Raw genomic sequence first — 18,614 nt, 5'->3', positions numbered from 1 at the left:
CCGATTTAGTCATTCGAGAGAGAAGCAAAATACTACAGAGTGGAAAAAAAGCCTTCCCTCATGACTACGATGTCAAAGGGGAGCGCAAAAACATCCTGAGTATGTTTTTGTTCACCTTTTTACTATCATTGGTAACATTCAACACCACCGCCGCCCAAACCCCCAAATCTTTGATAAAGGAAGCTTCAGGGAGCTCATATCTGGTTTCATATTTTGCTGTACACCCACACAGCAGCAGCAGCACAATTTCACAGTGAGAACAGCCAGAGCAGCTTGTGTTGGCTGTTGCTTCAGGGCAGAAACTTTCACGTCCAAGACAGCTACTGTGCTTTTTGTAAATATTGTGACAGGGTGTGAATCCATGTATTTAGACACAGTGACAAAGTGATTCTTAATGACATGATCAGTGGTGGGAATATTGATTCATGTAAAATTCTGAATCATTGTTAGACAACTGGGTGATGCTGCGGGTGCCATCGTGGAAATGGCAATGATGATGTTTTCTTCTCCAGAGATACAAGCTGTATTCAAATTCATGTTACTTTTCTCACTGACTTGCAGTTTATTCACCGTTTTTTTCTCTCCAACACTTGTCAGAAACTTGAACCTACTTCACATGCGTGTGCTCAGTGTGGGCGGTGAATCATCGGTTATGTATGCAAAAGTGCCTGTTCTCACCGTGCAGCTGGTGCGTCCCCGGTCCGCGCTCCTCAGCCATGCGCTGCAGGGCGTGTTGCATCACCTGGCCGGTCGGGCTGGGAGTCTGCGTGGCTCTATCAACCGTCAGTGGCCTCGGGGAGAGCGGAGAGCTCGGCAGCGAGTCTCCGTCGGAGGAGAAATATCCGCTGGAGGCGCGGCGAGGGAGGTGGAATATCGACCTCTTCTGAAACACGCCAAGACTGTCGAGAGGGGAGATGGGTTTGCCTCTGCGCCAGGACGGCGAGTCCGGCTCTCCTCCTGCACTGGTGCTGGGCTGGCCAGAGCTCGACGCGCTGCCGGTGTCGGAGCGGGAGGTTTGCGCTGAGGCTCCGGCGGCACCGGCGGGTGATGGATCTCCGCCGCTCCCCTGACCTGCCGTTACTGCGGTCGACCCATCGGAGCTGTTTGGTGGTCTGTTGGATGAGCAGAGCGGCACCGTCAGCCTGGGCTTTCATCACTCTGGACAAACAGCCTACAGCCTCACGTCTCTGCTGCATGTGGAGCTGCAGCTGGATCTGAAGCAGCGCGCTGCTGCGTCAGGACTTCGTAGAATCTGTTTTTCTCCTTAAGAAATGCGGGACTACTGTAATTTAAACTGATTATTTCCCCTGGGAATCGCGATGACCGGCGCGCCGGCAGGCGTCTTTTAGCAATAAAATAAAAAGCTGACGAGCCAACAATAACCTGACCGTATGAAATGCAAACACATTGTTATGTCCACTGCAGGTGATACCCACAGAGGCTCTCCGAGTTGTGTAGTGAGTGTTCGACTTGTTTATGTGAAGTGAACATGTTCCCGTGCAGGCGGTAGCCCAGGTTTCCTGCCCCGGTGCGTCTCCATTGTTGGACAGAAGTTGCTGATCGCAGCAGATCTTTGTTTGACTGGCGAGGGAAAATAATCAGGCATCAAGGAAGCGGCGGGAGTAACTTCAACTGCGTCACACATGAATTATGAAAGAAATGAGTCTCAGCGGACCAGAGTCCGTCTGGAAATCTCGTTTAGTTTTTCGAGTCAATCATTTGACGAATTATCGGTGTGTTGCTTATGGGCACTTGACGAGGGTTTTATTAATTCAGAGTAAAAATAATGGAAATGTTACTTCTGTGAATTCACTTTATTTATTACACACGGGCTTGCATTGACAACAGAAAATCTCGCACTTTCAACATCTTGAAACGTAATCACCTCAGAAACTCAGTGGGAAATTCTAGAAAATCATCAATATTGTGTTTTGTGCTGCGCTTCCTGTTTTGTCCAGACTAAACTTCAGCTTCCTAAACGCACGGATTCCCTGCGGTAATGACCTACTTCTGCGCCAAAACGACATAAAATTTATAACCAACCGTGTTTTCCGCACCAAGTCGCTATGCACCGAGACACACTTTCACGCACCTTTGATGTAAAAAGTCACCCTTTAGTGTTTTACGCATTTTTACGCACGGCGACAGCAGCCCTCACACTGGACGCGGCGTCTGTCCTCCAGCCACATGACAATGTAAACTGTCCCTGTGGGCTTCAGTGCAGATCGGAGAGCGTCGAGGACAGATTTTGTGCGTGTCAAGCCGCATGTAGGCACACGGCACCAAAAAGCACCGACTGCCGCCTCGCCGAGAGGCAAAAGTAGACAGAGGGAGGAAAAGGAAACATTCAACGCCAGTACCGGCAAGCAAACATGGCATTTAATCCGATGTCACGGGGCTGAAAGTTTAACACCAGCCCTTCAACAGTGCGTCTGCACCTTCACTGTATGAACATGAAGAGGCAGGCTGTAATATCTGAGCCTCCGTGGGCGAAGACACAAAGACTGACTCTCACCAGAAAACTTGACATTTCAGATTTCACGATAAGGTTTCACTCTACTATTAAGACACCAACATTAAAATATCAGAGCAGCTGTCACATGGACGGCGTGCGTCTCCTGGATTAAGTTTTCTATTTTTACAACTTTCCTTTCCAAAGCCCAATGGCGCAACTGCGCCTCCTAGAGTGTACCTCCTCACATAAAATCCTTTAAAGTCAGATAATTGCCTTTTATCACAAGCGCTAATACCAGAAAAGCTAAAAGTGAGCAAGCCTGGCTGCGTCTTAAAATTCACGCGAATTCATTACCAGTCAAGGAGTGGTAGGTTACAGAGTGTCTGAACTCAGTGACCTCGGTCATAACAACAGCAGCAGACAAAGTCTCATCCAAGAACAAGAACAGGAACACAAAACATCATCCTTTAGGTCCTGACAGTGTTTTATAGCGCTCCATGTCTGACTAAAACACTCCATTTAGCAAATAACATGCAGACTGAATCCGGACTCTGTCCCGGCCAAATGCCGTTTGCACAATTCATGGGTTTATTATGAAAGGGAAGGATCGCGGGGAAACACATGAAAAAAACATTAGAAAGATTAAAAAAAAAAACGTGCTCCTAAAGTTCTGACGATATAGTAAAAGAAACATCTTAAGAATAGAAACGCTGACTGGAGCATTACAGGAATGTAAGATGGAAAAAAAATCGTCGTAAAGTCAATTAAATTCTATGCAAGTCACTTTTTTACGCACGACAGTCTCTCTTCATCAAGATTCGTGACATTCACAATAAAAGAAAACATTATAATGGAAAGAACAAAGCTATTATAATTTTCCTGTATTTTAAAAGCACTGTAAATAAACAATATTTGCGGCGTGACAGCTGACGAGCCGGTAGTCAAAGAGGCAAGCTTGGGTTTTGTTGCAAGTCTAAAGAACAACACACACACACACACACACACACACACACACACCTCGTCTCCATCTGTCTCAACTCACCTGGACGGATGCTGCATGTCAGTGGCGGGACATCACCGCTGCCTTGTGAAAATAACACGACGATAAGTTGGTTGTTTTATTTAAAAAAAAACGTCTAAATAAAATCAACGCAACTGCAAGTAGGATCCACCGGTCCCAAGTCAGCAAAACATCAACTTGTAAAAAAAAGTGAAGAAATAAAGAGAAAAAAAAAAAAGTAAAAAGTGAAATTAAATCCCAGAGTTGCTGCTGAAGTCTCCCCGGGAGGAATGCTTGAATAATCCGCCTTGTGGAACCCGCAGCTGAGGACGTAAACAAGCTCCAGCGAGAAAAACTGCGCTTTTGTCTGCAGCAGAGGCTTTCCTCCCTCCCTCCCTCCGTGTCTCTCTCTCTGCTCTACAACATGAACTCTGTCTGCTCAGCCTGATATTGCCGCTCCTCCACTGAGACCACGGTCCACGTAGTGGTGGGTGGAGTTTGTATCAGCTCTGTTCTCTCTCCTCTGTCTCCCCCTGTCTCTGACTGGCACTAAGTGCTCCTGCGTGGGTGCCCAAAGAATAAAAGAACCTGAAGAAGCCACAACAGCTACAATAAATATTTCAATAGAAAAACATGCAACTGCTGTTAAACTCATTCTGCCTCTCACTGTGACTGTGTCTCTCTGTGAGCATGGCTGTGTTTCGGTTTCGCAGTAATTCCTACCAGATGTTGATTTTGATATCACTTCTCTATTATCACGATTAAGTTGATTGTGCAGTGCTTTGTTACTGTTGATTTGTTTGGTTTTGTTTTGTATTTGAGCCTCTTCGTCTCTGTCTATCACTCTCAGTGATGTGACACTTACAGGTCCAGCCTGCAGGATTTAGGTTGAATATTAATTGAATGCTTCATGCATACTTGTGTTTTTATGAGAACCCTTGTGTAATTGTTACCTGTGAATAAGCCTTTTATGTCAAACCCTGGCTCTAGAGAGAACCTTTCGTTGTCGTGTTTTCGTCAAGTTTTTAGTGGCCAGGGTAGAGGAATGGCATTTACTTGGTTGCAATCTGCATCCTCACCACAAGATTTAACCAAATGCTACACACCGGACTTTCAGTAATGAATAAATAAATAAAAGTTGCAACAAGTGTTATTAAATGTTTAGGAATGTGTCTAAATGTTAGCATGTGTATTTCTGCAAACCACATATGTTGAAACTTAACATTTGTGTATGTTGTTTCAGTTTTAAGTTCCTTTAGGTTCCATTTTCAATTTTATGTTGTGACAACACTTGTGGTCTTGGGTTAGGGTTAGGAAAAGACTGTGTTTTGGTTTAACATGCCTAATTTGGCACCATAAACATGGCTTGATGGCCGACGTCTCCTTAAAAATATCGTGTGGTTTCACACTTACAAGAGTTGAAACACAGTCTTAAACACTGGTCACAAGCTCAGCAGCCTCTTAAACTGGAACTCCATCACCATCTTCTCCACCTCCGTATGACAGTCAGGTCAGATACACGTAATGTGAACGTGACATGACACATCTTCTTGAAATGTCAATATGGCGTGCAGCCCAGTATTTTATTCTGGGTCTTGTGTCAATCTAGTTTGGAGTGCACTAATTTCTTGCTGTAAAACACCTCTGAGACTGACTAACTTAAATCTTACATTATATGTTACTTAATTTTCAAAATAACAGTTTAATTGTCAAATAACAACAAAAAACCCCCACAAAACTATCAAACCCTACGATGAAATGACATGTTGTACCATGTGGTTAAATTCCATTTTAACCTTATGCATAATTTGCTACTGGATGCTTGAATTTCCTCCGGGATCAATAAAGTATCTATCCATCTATCTATCTATCAATTTCAGACAGCTTGAATTTCCTCCGGGATCAATAAAGTATCTATCTATCTATCTATCTATATGATATTGAGAGACTCAGTTTGCATGAAACTGACGCCTACACTTGTACTATGACTGTTGGCATGAAAGTAGAACCCAGTAAAAGCTACTATTGCTGTTATGAATCATCCAAAGAGCTCTGCTGATGCCATGTTTACGCTTCTGAATTTTTTTGCCCTGTGTGTGCGTCATTGTGCACTGTTATTCACGTTATTTAGATCATCCCATCAGCTCTACCTGTTGTTCACCAATATAATGCAAGATATTATTATGAATATATATATATATATTAAAAAGTAAGTATTATTAATGACACAGTAGTCTACTTACAGGCCATCACTGTATTCAGACAAGGCTCACATCTTGCTGGATGCACTCAGCTCTGTGATGCTGCGGTGATGCTGCGCGGGCGTGGTCGGGCTGCGAGGGAGCAGCGACGGCCGCCTGGGAGCAGCAGGAAGATTGAACCCCCGAAAGCTGCAGGGGCAGAAGAGCAAGAGAGGAGTCGCACGCACACAGATCGATAGAGACAGACAAAAGGGTGAGACAATCAATACCATTTACATGTGATCAATACCGATCAATTCCTCAGAGTGTGGGAAAATGTTCGTGAGTGACTGTAAATATCTGCCCCCTTGATGTTAACGTCTGTTTTATATAGCAGCTGGTGTTTTGATCTTTCACTTTCTGTATGTCAGGCAGTTTGGAGCTCTGTTAGTTTTGGTGATATTTAAGACAGAGCCAGTGATCATGAAAATGTTAAATGGGTGGCCAGGCTGACACATATAGATGTTTCTATGATTTCTGTTGGATTTTGACAGTAAAAATTGTAGGCCTAAATAGTAAAAACTATTTAGGCTATTCAGAATATCTCCAGAGTAACCGACAACTACTGCTGTTTGCTTGTTATCCGTAGCTATAGCAGTTAGCTCATGGCTTGGTTAGCCATAGAGCCAGTGGTCCTAGAGGGTCAGACAGATACTTTGTCAGCACAACAGTGTCACAATCACACAAGAAACAATCACAAAACTTCTCAGTTGTATAGCTGAAGTCTGAATGAGTTTGATGGGTGCAGTCCAAAATGACTGAATGTCAGCATGCTGACAGTCAGTGCTTCTGATGTGATCCTATCACAAGTTGGTCGGTAGTTCATTTATATTTTTATATTTTGCAATTATATTTTTTTCCTGTGATTAGTTTTTATGAACACATTTTAGCATGCTTACAAGCTACATTGATATGGCAACCATGGTACACATTTTATTTGATCTTCATCAGCATGTTAGCATTGTCACTGTGAGCATGTTAGCATGCTGATGTTAGCATTTAGCTTAATGCACTGCACAAGACACTAGCATGGCTGTAGCCTGTTGTTTTGCAGCCTTTTTCAATTGATCATCTCTTATAGCATGTAAACTTTATGCTCATACTTCATTGAGGAAAGTGTCCATACCAGGTTCACTGGATTTCTGTAGACTGGATGTTTAATAGTCCCAGTTGAAATCATAGGAGCAAAGTAGAACTAACATGAACACATCCATGTGGACTGGTCCAGATGACTGAGATGCATCACGATTCTGAGTTGTGACTTTTGTCACGTTATCACTCCCATCAACTATCACTTCTGTTTAGTTTACAGAGTGGATGAGATAAGAAAGAACGGGGGTTTCTGCATGGGTGATTTTATACCAGCACAATTCAATGTCTCCAGCTTCATAATGGTGATTTGTGGTTGCCTGTGCTCTCGTCATCAAATTTGCCTTAACAGGCAAATCATTGTTGGAGCCCGACACCACTGGAACATCAAAACCTAACAGAGTTTTACGGCATCATTCAGCAGCCCTGAGGGAATTTAACAGTAATTACAGATTACTCACTACAGTAGATGCCATTAAACGCAATAGAGCCTAGAGAGCTGCAAATTAGGCTGTAGTACCAACCCTTTAATTCTGTGGGTGTGAACAGACAATTTGATGGCCATATAGGAGGTTAACAGTGACATGATGATGAGATAATTCAGCCATGAGGTGACAAGTCTCCTCAGTTAAACGTTTTTCTATAGGCAGTCCCCTCCCCTAGACATTAGTTCCCTATTAAGAAACAGTTTGACAGATACAACCCCAGTAGTAGCTGGTAATGTTAAGTAATAAACTAACTGACACTTAATTTACTGGTGCAATTGTGTGTAGAATATAGATGGAAATGTCTATCATCAACATTGCCTGTATCGCCTCAGGAGAAGCTTCGTTACAGCATATTGACCCAGTTGTAAAAGTCAGTGAAGCATTAAAAATGTGTGAGTTAGGCTGCTAAACAAAGTGTTTACTGTGTGAAGCATCCTCTTCATAACGTTGGACACATCCTCTACTCAGAGACAGTAATACAGTTAATATCAACATACTTTTGTTGAATGAATTTTTACTTGAAAAACTAAAATTCAGCATGCAAAGATGCCCAGAAAGCAACTAAGTTGTGAAATGACGTTAAAAGCAAAAAAAAAAAAAAACCCATAGAAAATTGTACTACTTTGGTGATAAGGACTGAGTAGGAGGTAATTTTTTAGGATGTAGTCCACAGACACAATGAATACAACTCTGAGTCGCAACAAAAATGTGTGTCTGTGTGTGTGTGTGTGTGTGTGTGTGTGTGTCCATGTGTTTAAACAGATATTGACTACTGGTCATTGAGAGCTAATGGAATGCCAATTGGTTCCCATGAAGTGAACCATGACACCCCTTTCTCCCCCAATAGGACAATACTGACCACCTGGACCAGCAGTGTGCGTGTGTGTGTGTCCATAATAATATTGACGGGCTGTAATGTGAGAGGTCAGAACACAATAGCACTGTGACTCTGAAGACCTAACACCATGCTGTGAGAGGTCACAGCTACATGTCGCACAATCATACATTCACAAACATGCGTGCACACACACACACATAAACACACACACTTTCTCTCACACACATGACTGGATATAGTGCATGGACATTAGAGATGTTGACGCCCATTGCTCCCAGTTTTCATGCTTTTAATGACAAGTGGTTGATTATGAACAAATACTCAATTATTTGTTTTGTGCAGGCTTTTATGAAGACTGCAATTAACCATAGCAAAAAACATCATGTGAAAGCTTGAAAGCAAAAATGGGATCATAAATTAAATCCAGTTGGCGCACTTGAGTTTTTAATGACAACTAAAAACAGCAGGCTAGTCAGCAGGATAAAATGTTGAGGGTTAACATTTCTCCAAACTATAGATAAATTTGCATTTGTACGTGTTATAGCTTACATTACATTTTGATTTTTCTACAAAACATGTCATATCACAGTCAAATTACATGTTTACGACCTGACTTTCATATCATGAGGTGCAGGGGACTGTGGTGAAATTATCGCAGACAAGGCTGCCAAACCAGTGACTACAGATCAAGACTGTGTTTCCACATTTGTCAGTGCAATACCACTGGATATTTTTAAGGAGGCCTCGGAGCAAAACCAAAACATCACCTTTCCCTAACCCTATCCAAGTGGTTTTCTAGCCTAAACTAATCAGTCCATAACTGCAGCACTGCAATTCGCTGTTTTGTTGGTTAAAATTGGGAAAAAACACCAGTAAAATAAGTTTTATTAATTGGCTTAAATAGGTAAAACATTACAGCATGCACTTTCAGAGTGTTAGAAGTTCTATAATTCTTGAAAAGCAGCGATTCAGGCGCAGTTGCTTTCTTCATTTTTCCTGTACTGTAGCATGATATTATATTACTGTAGGTCTTGTCTCAAAGATGTAATATTGTTTTAGTGTGATTTGTGCAGTTATTCAGGTCAGAGGACCTTTTAGATTTTGATTTGTTATCTGGAAAATCTGTGTCTGTGTCTTTGTGGTGTGTTTGCCGCATGTCAATGTCAAAAGTTTCTGACAAACTACATTACCTTTTTACTGATTTGCTACTCACCCAATGCCCACAAATGGATAAGGCTTATTTGAATGCAAGGGCGAAATGTCCGTTGTAACCAATCTGAATCTGAAAAGCCCAACTAATCTCTCTGCGTTCGCCTGTTAGCCATTGTCTCATTCTTTTTCCTATCACTCCCTGTGTCTCGTCTCTCGATCTTTATCTTACAACCCTCCCTGGAACTGCATTTGTTCATTTCCATCTGGTACACTACTGTGAAAACGGATACGCTGCAGCAACTGAAAACACTGCTTGTTTGTGTGTGTGTGTGTGTGTGTGTGTGTGTGTGTGTGTGTGTGTGTGTGTGTGTGTGTGTGTGTGTGCGTATTCAGCTTGTTGATCAGTTCCAGCAGTCTGGTATTACAGTTGTTCTCACTTTGCTGTGATCAAACAGTAGTGACAGACACACTGCTGTGCACACACACACACACACACACACACACACACACACACACACACACACACACCCCTGATGTCATGCAGTGTGCTAATTAAATACTGTACTGGAGTGTTGTCATGTTTAGGCTGGAGTCCATTCAACACACTGTTTATCCTTCAAGTCCTGAGCAGAATAGACCTCACACACCAGCCCTGACAAAGACCAGCATCTTGCGTTAACGTTTGCCCTTGAACACTTCACAGATGCCGTTTTTTTTTCCACCAGCACTTTTGCGGCGAGTTGAGCTGTGCTGCACCCGCAATGGACCTGCTCTGGAGTAGTGCAAGGTTCCTACCACCCCGCCTCCAATGGGGCTGCGGTGACATCTCACGACTCTGGCCAACCCTCAACATGCCCCCATCTCACCCTCAAACGAATGTGTGTTGCAAATCGATACACCACTCCTGTCTGTACAAGAAACCTGAGAGAAAGACATTTTAAAAGTCTGTATACACTCTTAGTCTCTTAAGTTTCTCTCTACCTGTTTGTACTTGAAAAAATCTGCTGTGTTTGCCTTCCAGTGTTTCGAGAGTCAAGTTAAGTTGGTGCTGGTGAAAACATTTCTCATAATGCTGCCTCATAATGAAAGATACTACTATTGACTGCTACTGCTATTTTGACATCCTGAATTGGCCAAACTGACACTGATAAGGGATGACTCATCGTAAAAATAACAGTCGGCAGTTTGCCACATACACAGTCTGATGGCTAACTGTCTGCTTGCTGTGCCGGAACCCGTTTAAACATATTGCTGAGCAGTTAAACTTTGCTTTGACCTGATAAAATGCAAGCAAAGATGCTTTCAACAAACAACATTCAACAATTAGATAGTCTAATCAGTCTGACTGAAAAAATACCACCTTAATTTAGCTTGTTTCACATAATCAATAACATGTCAGTTTGAAGTTATGTTTAATGCAGTGGCCGCTTCAAACGATCTACAAGTAAACACAGGCATTCAAAACAGTATTTTGACCTGCTGTTGTGTGTTGCTCTGCACGCTGCGAGTACCACAACTGACACTTTTTAATCAGATGTGAGCGGCAAAGGCATCTGGCTTATTCTTGTGATCTGTGAATTTCAGCAGTTGATAATTTATTTCTGTCTCTGAATTGTTTCCAACTGGCTTCTTTTGCCTGTTGCAGCTACATGTCTTGGTGTTTTCAAGTCTCTTGTGAAGCTCTCCATCGCAATAAGATGGTAAGCCTTGAGTCTAAGTTACATTTTTAACCTGTATTAAAAATGTTGCATAAAAACAACATAGTTATTAAACTGTTCAGTCAGTAGAGAGTTCATATGCATATCTTCAATAGTGTGGGAAACAAGCACAATGAACAGTGCTTTGTGAGTTGAGACTCAATTTGGTTATTGGAAAATAAAAGCATGTGGTTAGCAAGTTACCTCAACAGCTCAGTGTGAACAGAGGAAATGGAAAAAATAGACACGGTTGTTTCTAATAGATGGTCTCTACTGTGCTTCTGTGTGATGGTCTCAACTGCCACATGAGGTCAAAGCAAAGAGTGGAAAAAAAACATCTTGAGGTGCACACACACCTTTGTGCTGTGAAAAATCTGCGAGTTTATCTGTCTGAGTAAATGCAAATGTTTTTCCATCTGTCTGTCCTAAACTCTTGATTTGGTTGGTGTTACTTTCACACAACTACTGTAGAGGATTTCATTCAAGTTTTGGTTATTTAAACTGTATGAAGCATAAACATTTGTTTCACATCATGGCTAAACCTATATTCTTATTAACCACATCACATGTATTTTATGTTTTGATATAATAAAGGGGCGGCTGTAGCTCAGCGGGTAGAGCAGGTCGACTAGTGATCGGAAGGTCACTGGTTCAAATCCCGGCTCCGGGCAGGGCTGAGCTGCATGTCAAAGTGTCCTTGAGAGATCCCCACATTGCTCACTAGTGAGGGCCCTGCGATGAGCTGGCGATTTATCCAGGGAGCACCCTGCCCTCGCCCTGAGACAAGGCTGGGATTGGCTCCAGCAGCAACACCCCTCAACCCCATGGAAAGGGATAAGCGGTTCGGACGATGACATGACATGATACAAATAACAACAAAAACACATTTTATTATGTCTATGTCAAATCTTTCTGATTGAGTAAACATTTGAGCATTTCTAATGATGCTAGAGCCAAATTACACCCAGATGTCACCAATAACACCAAAAATTATTATTTTCTATTCAAGTGTTCCAAGAAGCCATGACAGTATAATAGCTAGCCTGCATGCACAATACCAGGACCTTGAACCACACAGCTTAATGAGCCATCATTCATTTTATTTTTCATACCTGTGTGTTTCCTACTGTGGCATGTCACAATGTCCAACTGAGAAATGATGGCAACATCCAATTTAAATATTAAAACTCAGTTAGATGCACTTTTTACTTTGTAGATGTAATTTGCAAAGGTAAAACACAACACTTAATAGATTTACTAACAAAACACAAGCAAAAACATGGTATCTTTTGAGGTTTAAAAGCAAACATAGCGTTCTGCAAAAGGAAATGTTGCACTAAAATTAAATGGCATGGCATACATGACATGAAAAATACTGCGGGAGGAGTCACCTAACTTCAACAATATTACCTCATGACATTTCCTCCCCTGAAACGCTGAATTCTGCTGTTTTCTCTCACTTTCTTGCTCTTTATCTCTAGTCTCTGCAGCATAAGGCACGTGTATGCCTACATGTGCATCTAACACATGTAGGAAAAATAAAACCCACCACAACCACCCTACATAAAAAGAAATGAAAATGAGATATTTGAGCAGAGACACCAGAATGTGCACTCGGTGCTTCCCCCTGGGGCTGGTGGACTCCCCAGAAAACAAAAACTGAGTGTGGGTTTTGTCTCCACATCACCATAACTTAGCATCTATTATCTTAAAGCTTTTATTATGAATAAATGAATAACAGCCTATTAGTTATAATTAAAATCACATTAAATGCCAATCGTTATTGTCTCATCATCTCAAGTTTAGCAAAGATCAGTATGGCTGACTTTACCTTGTGTCAATAATGCAAATAATACATTTTGGTCTAGATGTGTACAAGGTGTATAGTGACCGTGAACTGCTTTAGTGTGTGGACGTGATGATCATGAGGACACATGACTAATTCCCAGGAACGAGCCGGCAAACTGACAACACTCATATCATCAGACAACAATGGTCATTGTTACGATCAGTGTAGTAAGTGTGAGTTATATCCTTACTGCACTTCCTGACAACACGCCTCCATCAAGCCACAAAGATAACATATTGATGCAGACAAGTAACCCTCGCAGGTTGATGTATTAGTTAAAAACAGGCTCAAATTTCTACAGATGAAGTGAGTTCACTTTCTATTTGTAAAATTTCTTATAAGACAGCAATAGTAGAGGTGTGCATTGGCACTGCTCTCACAATTCAATTCAATTACGATTCGGAGGGTCTCGATTCGATTCGATTCGATTCAGCAATGCATTGCGATGCAAAAGCCTGCCATGTATTCAAATTCTACTGAAAGCAAGACATTTTTTCATCACAAGTTATGAGGCAACACAAGCAGTCAGACATTCAACAACATTTTATTGCCTCTTGTGTCACGTCTGTGATCAGCTTGAGCGGACACGTCAGTTTGAGAATGGTTCTCTGGTTTTCCTCGAACAGGTGCTTTGCTTTCGGACTGCGGTGGAAGTATGCAGAGATGCGCCGCACTCTGCCCAGAAGCCTGGAGACCGTCGGTAACTTAAGCGCCCGCTGTGCTGCCAAATTCAAAGTATGCGCGAAGCGTGGGGAACCGGCCGATTTCAGCCGCACTTGTCATGTTAGCGGCGTTATCCGTGACAAGCACAACACCTTTATCCGTTAGCTGCCATTCATCCACCACATCCAACAGTAGCGTCGCCATGTGAGCCCCTGTGTGGCTCTCATGCACGGCCCTGGTCTGCAGCACATGGGACATCATCCGCCAATCTTCGCTAATGTAATGTGCTGTTATGGTGATATAAGACTCTGTTACGATAGACGTCCAGGCGTCACTGGTGATTGCTACACGAGTAGCTTGTTGCAGCGATGTGTTTACCTCCTCTCTCACTTCTTTGTACAGTAAAGGAACGGCAGAGTCAGCGAATGTGGCTCTGGCTGGCAACTTGTACCGGGGCTCAATGGTTTTCAGCATGTGGCGAAATCCCGCATTTTCGACCACAGAGTATGGTCTTAGGTCTTTGGCAATGAAACATGCCACAGAGCGTGTAATCTTCTTCGCTCTATCGGAGTTTGGTGGTAGTGGTGACACTATCGACTGTTGAATACTTGGTTGATTTTTAACTTGCTGCGGTGTGGTTTTGGATCCTGTAGCCAATTCGGGGTGCCAACGGATTATGTGGTTGGTGAAATTGGTTGTATTTCCAACATGCTTGATTTTGGAGCGGCATGTTTTACACACTGCATAACTCTGATCAAGTTTCCCACCAACCTCGTAGAAACCAAAATGTCTCCAGATGTCTGCTTTCCACATCTTTGGTGCATCGATAATCTCTCTCTCTCCATCTTTCTCCGCTTCAGCCATACTGCTGCTGATCTCCGCGCTCTCTCGATTTGACCGCCTGACTGCGCATGTCTATGACGTTGCTCCGATGAGGCAACTGATTTTCATTGAGTTGCCTCAGCGAATTACCCGCGGAAGACAATTTTATTTCTTTATTTTGAAATGCGCTGAATCGATTCAGCATGTTGTCGCATCGATGCTGAATCGTCCATACCCCTTGATGCAATGCATTGCCGCATCGATTATTGTTGACACCACTAAGCAATAGCCTCTTTCTCCTCCTCTCTTTCCTGAAGCTGTCCATGGTTCTGACATGTTCTTTGCAGCCCGTTTCACATGTGCACTGCCACCCTAAATTTTCCAAAAGTTGGTCTGAACCATAATTGGACCCTGCGAGCTCCCTCGTACCAGGAACGGGTAAGGTGTTTCTGACATCGCTGTGTTGATGTTGTTCCCCCCCCCCCCCAACCCCCAATCATTACCTTCATGTTACAACACCGCCATGTTTGGGTAAAAATTCCCCCTTTACAACGTTGAACAGCTGTCTGAAAGGATATTTCAGTTTCAGTCATGTTCCTGGAACAACATCAACAGGGCAATATCAGATCATGGGTCCACAATTTCCATGTGTGAATTTTTCAGGTAATTTCCAAAGAACCTGCAGCAAGTGTGTGTGTTGGTGACATTGCACAGAGAGTAGTTGCTTTGAACTCTTTTCTACTATTGCTTTCCACACTTTCACTGATATTGCTGTTGATTCCAAATACATGACTGACATAAACACATAAACAGTCATCACATGATCAAACAAATCCATCAGCCCAAACCAATCAATGCCAGGACATGGTTCTCCAGACACTGTCTAGAGTTTATATGCAAAAACAGATTACAACAACCCCAGTGCTATTTGACCACCGCTGCGGAACGGAACAAGATGAACATTATCTCATTGCAAAGTAGAAGCCAACTGTCACCCAGGCTGATGGAAAGATACACAGATTTGTTTGGATTACATGTTGCCGAAACTGTTGTGAGGCATGTGATGACTGACTTCATTTTGCTTGCAAATAAGCAAGTGAGCACAAAGGAACCAAGGACTCAGATAAAACAAAACAAAATAAGAATGTAATTTCAGGTGCAGACCTAAGAAAACTTAGAACACTTGTGATTGCACCTTTCAAGGTAAAACATTGTGAGAAGCGTTTCAAACATTTTTGCTCCCAGTCCTTTAGTGGTGACAAAAGCATTACAATCTTATTGTGGTTCTCGTCCCTGTTTGTTGCATTTTTATCCTTTTTAAAGACCTGTAACAAACCTGACAGATGCACATATGTAAGCACCATGTTCCATCATTGTGCCATGTCTGTTTGTATGTGTGTGTGAGTGTGTGAAGTTTCCATAGAGAACAGTGGGCTGACTCAAAATGAGAGCTCAGGGTTTCCTCTACGAGCCTGAGTGACAGAAGTCGAGTGGAAAACTGGTTTCACACACAAACACACACACACACACACACACACACACACAAGCAGAAGCTCAATATTCTACAAAACAATGCTAACATATACACACAACAAAGAACACACTGCTAAAAAGCAGCAATGCAAAGCACAGTAGTAAAAAACAATCGCATCATACAGTGCACACTCCAAGATAGAGGCACATGCATGCTGTACATTGTGAAACACACATGACATTACACCCACATACCTTTGTTAACAAGGTGTGGTAGGCACCGTTCAACAGCCAGAGCAAACTCCACCAGGGTAACTATGCAGAAACACTCAGGGGGTCTAAATAAATAACAGGATCAGCACAAGGGGTTACAGATCAAAACAAACAGGCACTATAATGAAAAAGCACCGGACAAGATTTATGTCTCACAACTGCATCAAAAAAGGAGCAACTGGGGATCTTTGTGTTTCAACAGTTACAACGAACCTGGAATAGTGAATTCAATTAATGTAGAAACTCAATAAAAAATAAAACAAAACATTTAAAAAATCAGTCTTTCACAGGCTGATTCTGTAACAGGGAAGAGGAAATGAGGTCCTTTCAGTTAAAAATTTAAGGTGGTCCAGTGTGTAGGACTTAGTGGCATCTAGTGGTGAGGTTGCAGATTGAAACCAATAAAACGCTCCTTGCCTGACCTGCCCCTGCAGTGCCCCAAGACCCTTGAAAAAAACAGTCTATGCTGCTGAAGAAACCAGGGTCGGACTGATACCGGCATCCGAAATGCCTTCAATACTGCATTAAAATGTGTATCTGCGAACATGTATGTCTGTGTGTCGATCTGATACCACCTACATTTTTCATCAGAAACAGCACCCTGTTAAATCAGCAGTATGCTTGGTGGCAGGAAGGAAATGGTATCGGAACCTAGTAGAGACCTGGTTGTGCAACATGGTGGATAAAGACCTGCTCCTCTGTAGACACAAAAGCCTCATGCTACAGTAGCAAAAACACAATCATTCTCAGTTTCAGTTAAGTTACCACTAAAGGAAACAGAATTATGAATATAGCATTCCATTCCTGCCAATAGACTCCCTCAAATCATTACAACTGTAGAATATATTGAAGAAAACTGAAATCTGAGTGTGGTGCAGCATTAAGCAGGCAAGGAAATGTAGAGGAAAACATCCTGCACAAAGTTTGAGTTGAGTCACCATCGTTCTGTGAAGTACAGTTTCATACAAGTATTTATAGTTATAATCAAATCTCTTGTGGTGAACATAAAACAACAGGTGAGAAAAGGCAACAGCCTGCAAGACAAAGAAACCTGCCACAACAAAGCAGCACACATTTTTACTCTTCTTTTTGTGTTTCTTTTTTGATAGTTTTTTCATCTGAGTTGTTTCTTGCACACTGTGAGGGTTTAATATTTAAACACAGACACCCTTTCACACTGTGGCTGTTTCAAAGAGCGAAACTGCCCCCAACCACCATTTTTTTATCTGTTTTCATTTTTTCCTTTCTTTATAATTACTTTTTTTTCCTGATTCTTAACTCTTTATCTTTTTTATTCTCTTATCCTATGAAGCAATCATTTGCAAAAAACAGTGTGTGTGTGTGTGTGTGTGGGTGTGGGTGTGGGAGGATGGAGAAGAAAGACTGGAAAGTATTGGTCTTAAAGGTGTGAAAAAAAATGTATGTGGTTTTCTTTACCTTGACTGGCTTCAAGAAGAATGCGAAAACCTAAAAAAAAAGAAAAAAGACACAATGTATAACAATTGGAGGCACTACACACACACTCACAGGTTCATTTAATCACACGCCTTCACTCTCTTCATTGAGAGGAACACATGATCCTTGTATTTTCTGTAATTATGCACTGTAATTTGGTTGAAGTGAACAGACACACTTCTGACAAATAAGTTAATGAATTGTATATGAGAATAATTCACAATCTGTTACTAGTAAATATGTGGATTATGTGGTTATGGTATAATACTATAATGTGTGTCAGGCTGTTCTGTGAACACAATCTTACTGTAATATTACTACCGCCACATTACAATTTTTACAGATTAATGATGCATCAGTCATATGTGAGACGATCCTTTGTGTACAAACTGTGTGAGCTGATTGTAAACTCGAGCTCCAGAAACTCTTCCAGCATGAAGGGTCATTCTTTTAATTTCATGGGGGAACGCATTTAGCACTGTAGCCTCTGCAAGACAAATGTCTTTATATACATAGAAATAAGAACCCTTGTTTCCCCTAAGGCCAGGGATCACACTGCCGGAGTATCAGGCAGATTTAAACCTGATTCAACCCTGACAACAATCAGAGGAGGAATCTGGGCAGGGAGCTTGGTCGGCCCTGAAGGTTTTATGGTTATATGGTATTGTGGGGGGTGTACAGACCATACCAGTCTTAAACCTCCCAAACAACTCACAGACTAATCGTAGCACTTCAGGCTATGGTTATCTGGCATTCTCCTGTTGACATATATTAAAATTGACCACGAGTGTTAGTCAGCTGGTGAAGTTTGATCACATAACACAAACACTTATATCTTTACATTGGTAACCCCTTCACGCAAGAGCTTTCTTTTTAAATACACATATATTCTGTTCTTTACAAACTCTCCTCACTGCACCGGCTGGGAACTCAAATCACGGACTCATTTTCAATCCTGATAAGTATACAATGTATGAACCTTGTTTGTAATCACTCACCTCAACCCGTCGTCTCATAGACACTTCTACTTGTGTTTGTGTGTATCAGTGCTTATGAATGTGGGTGCATTTTTACATTTACATGACTCTCGGGGTGATGTGCACTTTAATCAAACTGAAGT

General features: G+C 42.0%; 1 protein-coding gene across 12 annotated transcripts in view; it reads right to left on the bottom strand.

The window, feature by feature from the left end:
- The window catches only part of bcl2l11 (BCL2 like 11), a 48,175-nt gene that overhangs the window by 21,953 nt on the left and 7,608 nt on the right, over window positions 1–18,614 (bottom strand). For 6 of the 12 annotated variants that reach the window (XM_037123788.1, XM_037123787.1, XM_037123789.1 and 3 more), the window contains 4 exons: window positions 17,477–17,506; window positions 5,699–5,845; window positions 3,498–4,043; window positions 679–1,112 (listed from right to left, as the gene is read on the bottom strand). In XM_037123788.1, coding sequence (XP_036979683.1) covers window positions 679–1,112; window positions 3,498–3,514 — 451 coding nt within the window. In that variant the 5' untranslated portion in view covers window positions 3,515–4,043; window positions 5,699–5,845; window positions 17,477–17,506. Of the gene's footprint in view, window positions 1–678; window positions 1,113–2,092; window positions 3,472–3,497; window positions 4,044–5,698; window positions 5,846–16,021; window positions 16,105–16,618; window positions 16,760–17,476; window positions 17,507–18,614 lie in introns of those variants that run through there. The other 6 variants (XM_037123790.1, XM_037123794.1, XM_037123798.1 and 3 more) reach the window with 4 other exon arrangements.

This window comes from Acanthopagrus latus, chromosome 15, assembly GCF_904848185.1.
Source record: "Acanthopagrus latus isolate v.2019 chromosome 15, fAcaLat1.1, whole genome shotgun sequence".
Taxonomy (NCBI): Eukaryota; Metazoa; Chordata; class Actinopteri; order Spariformes; family Sparidae; genus Acanthopagrus; species Acanthopagrus latus.
The sequence above is the reverse complement of the archived record's forward strand: the minus strand, read 5'-3'. Positions and strand labels throughout refer to the sequence as shown.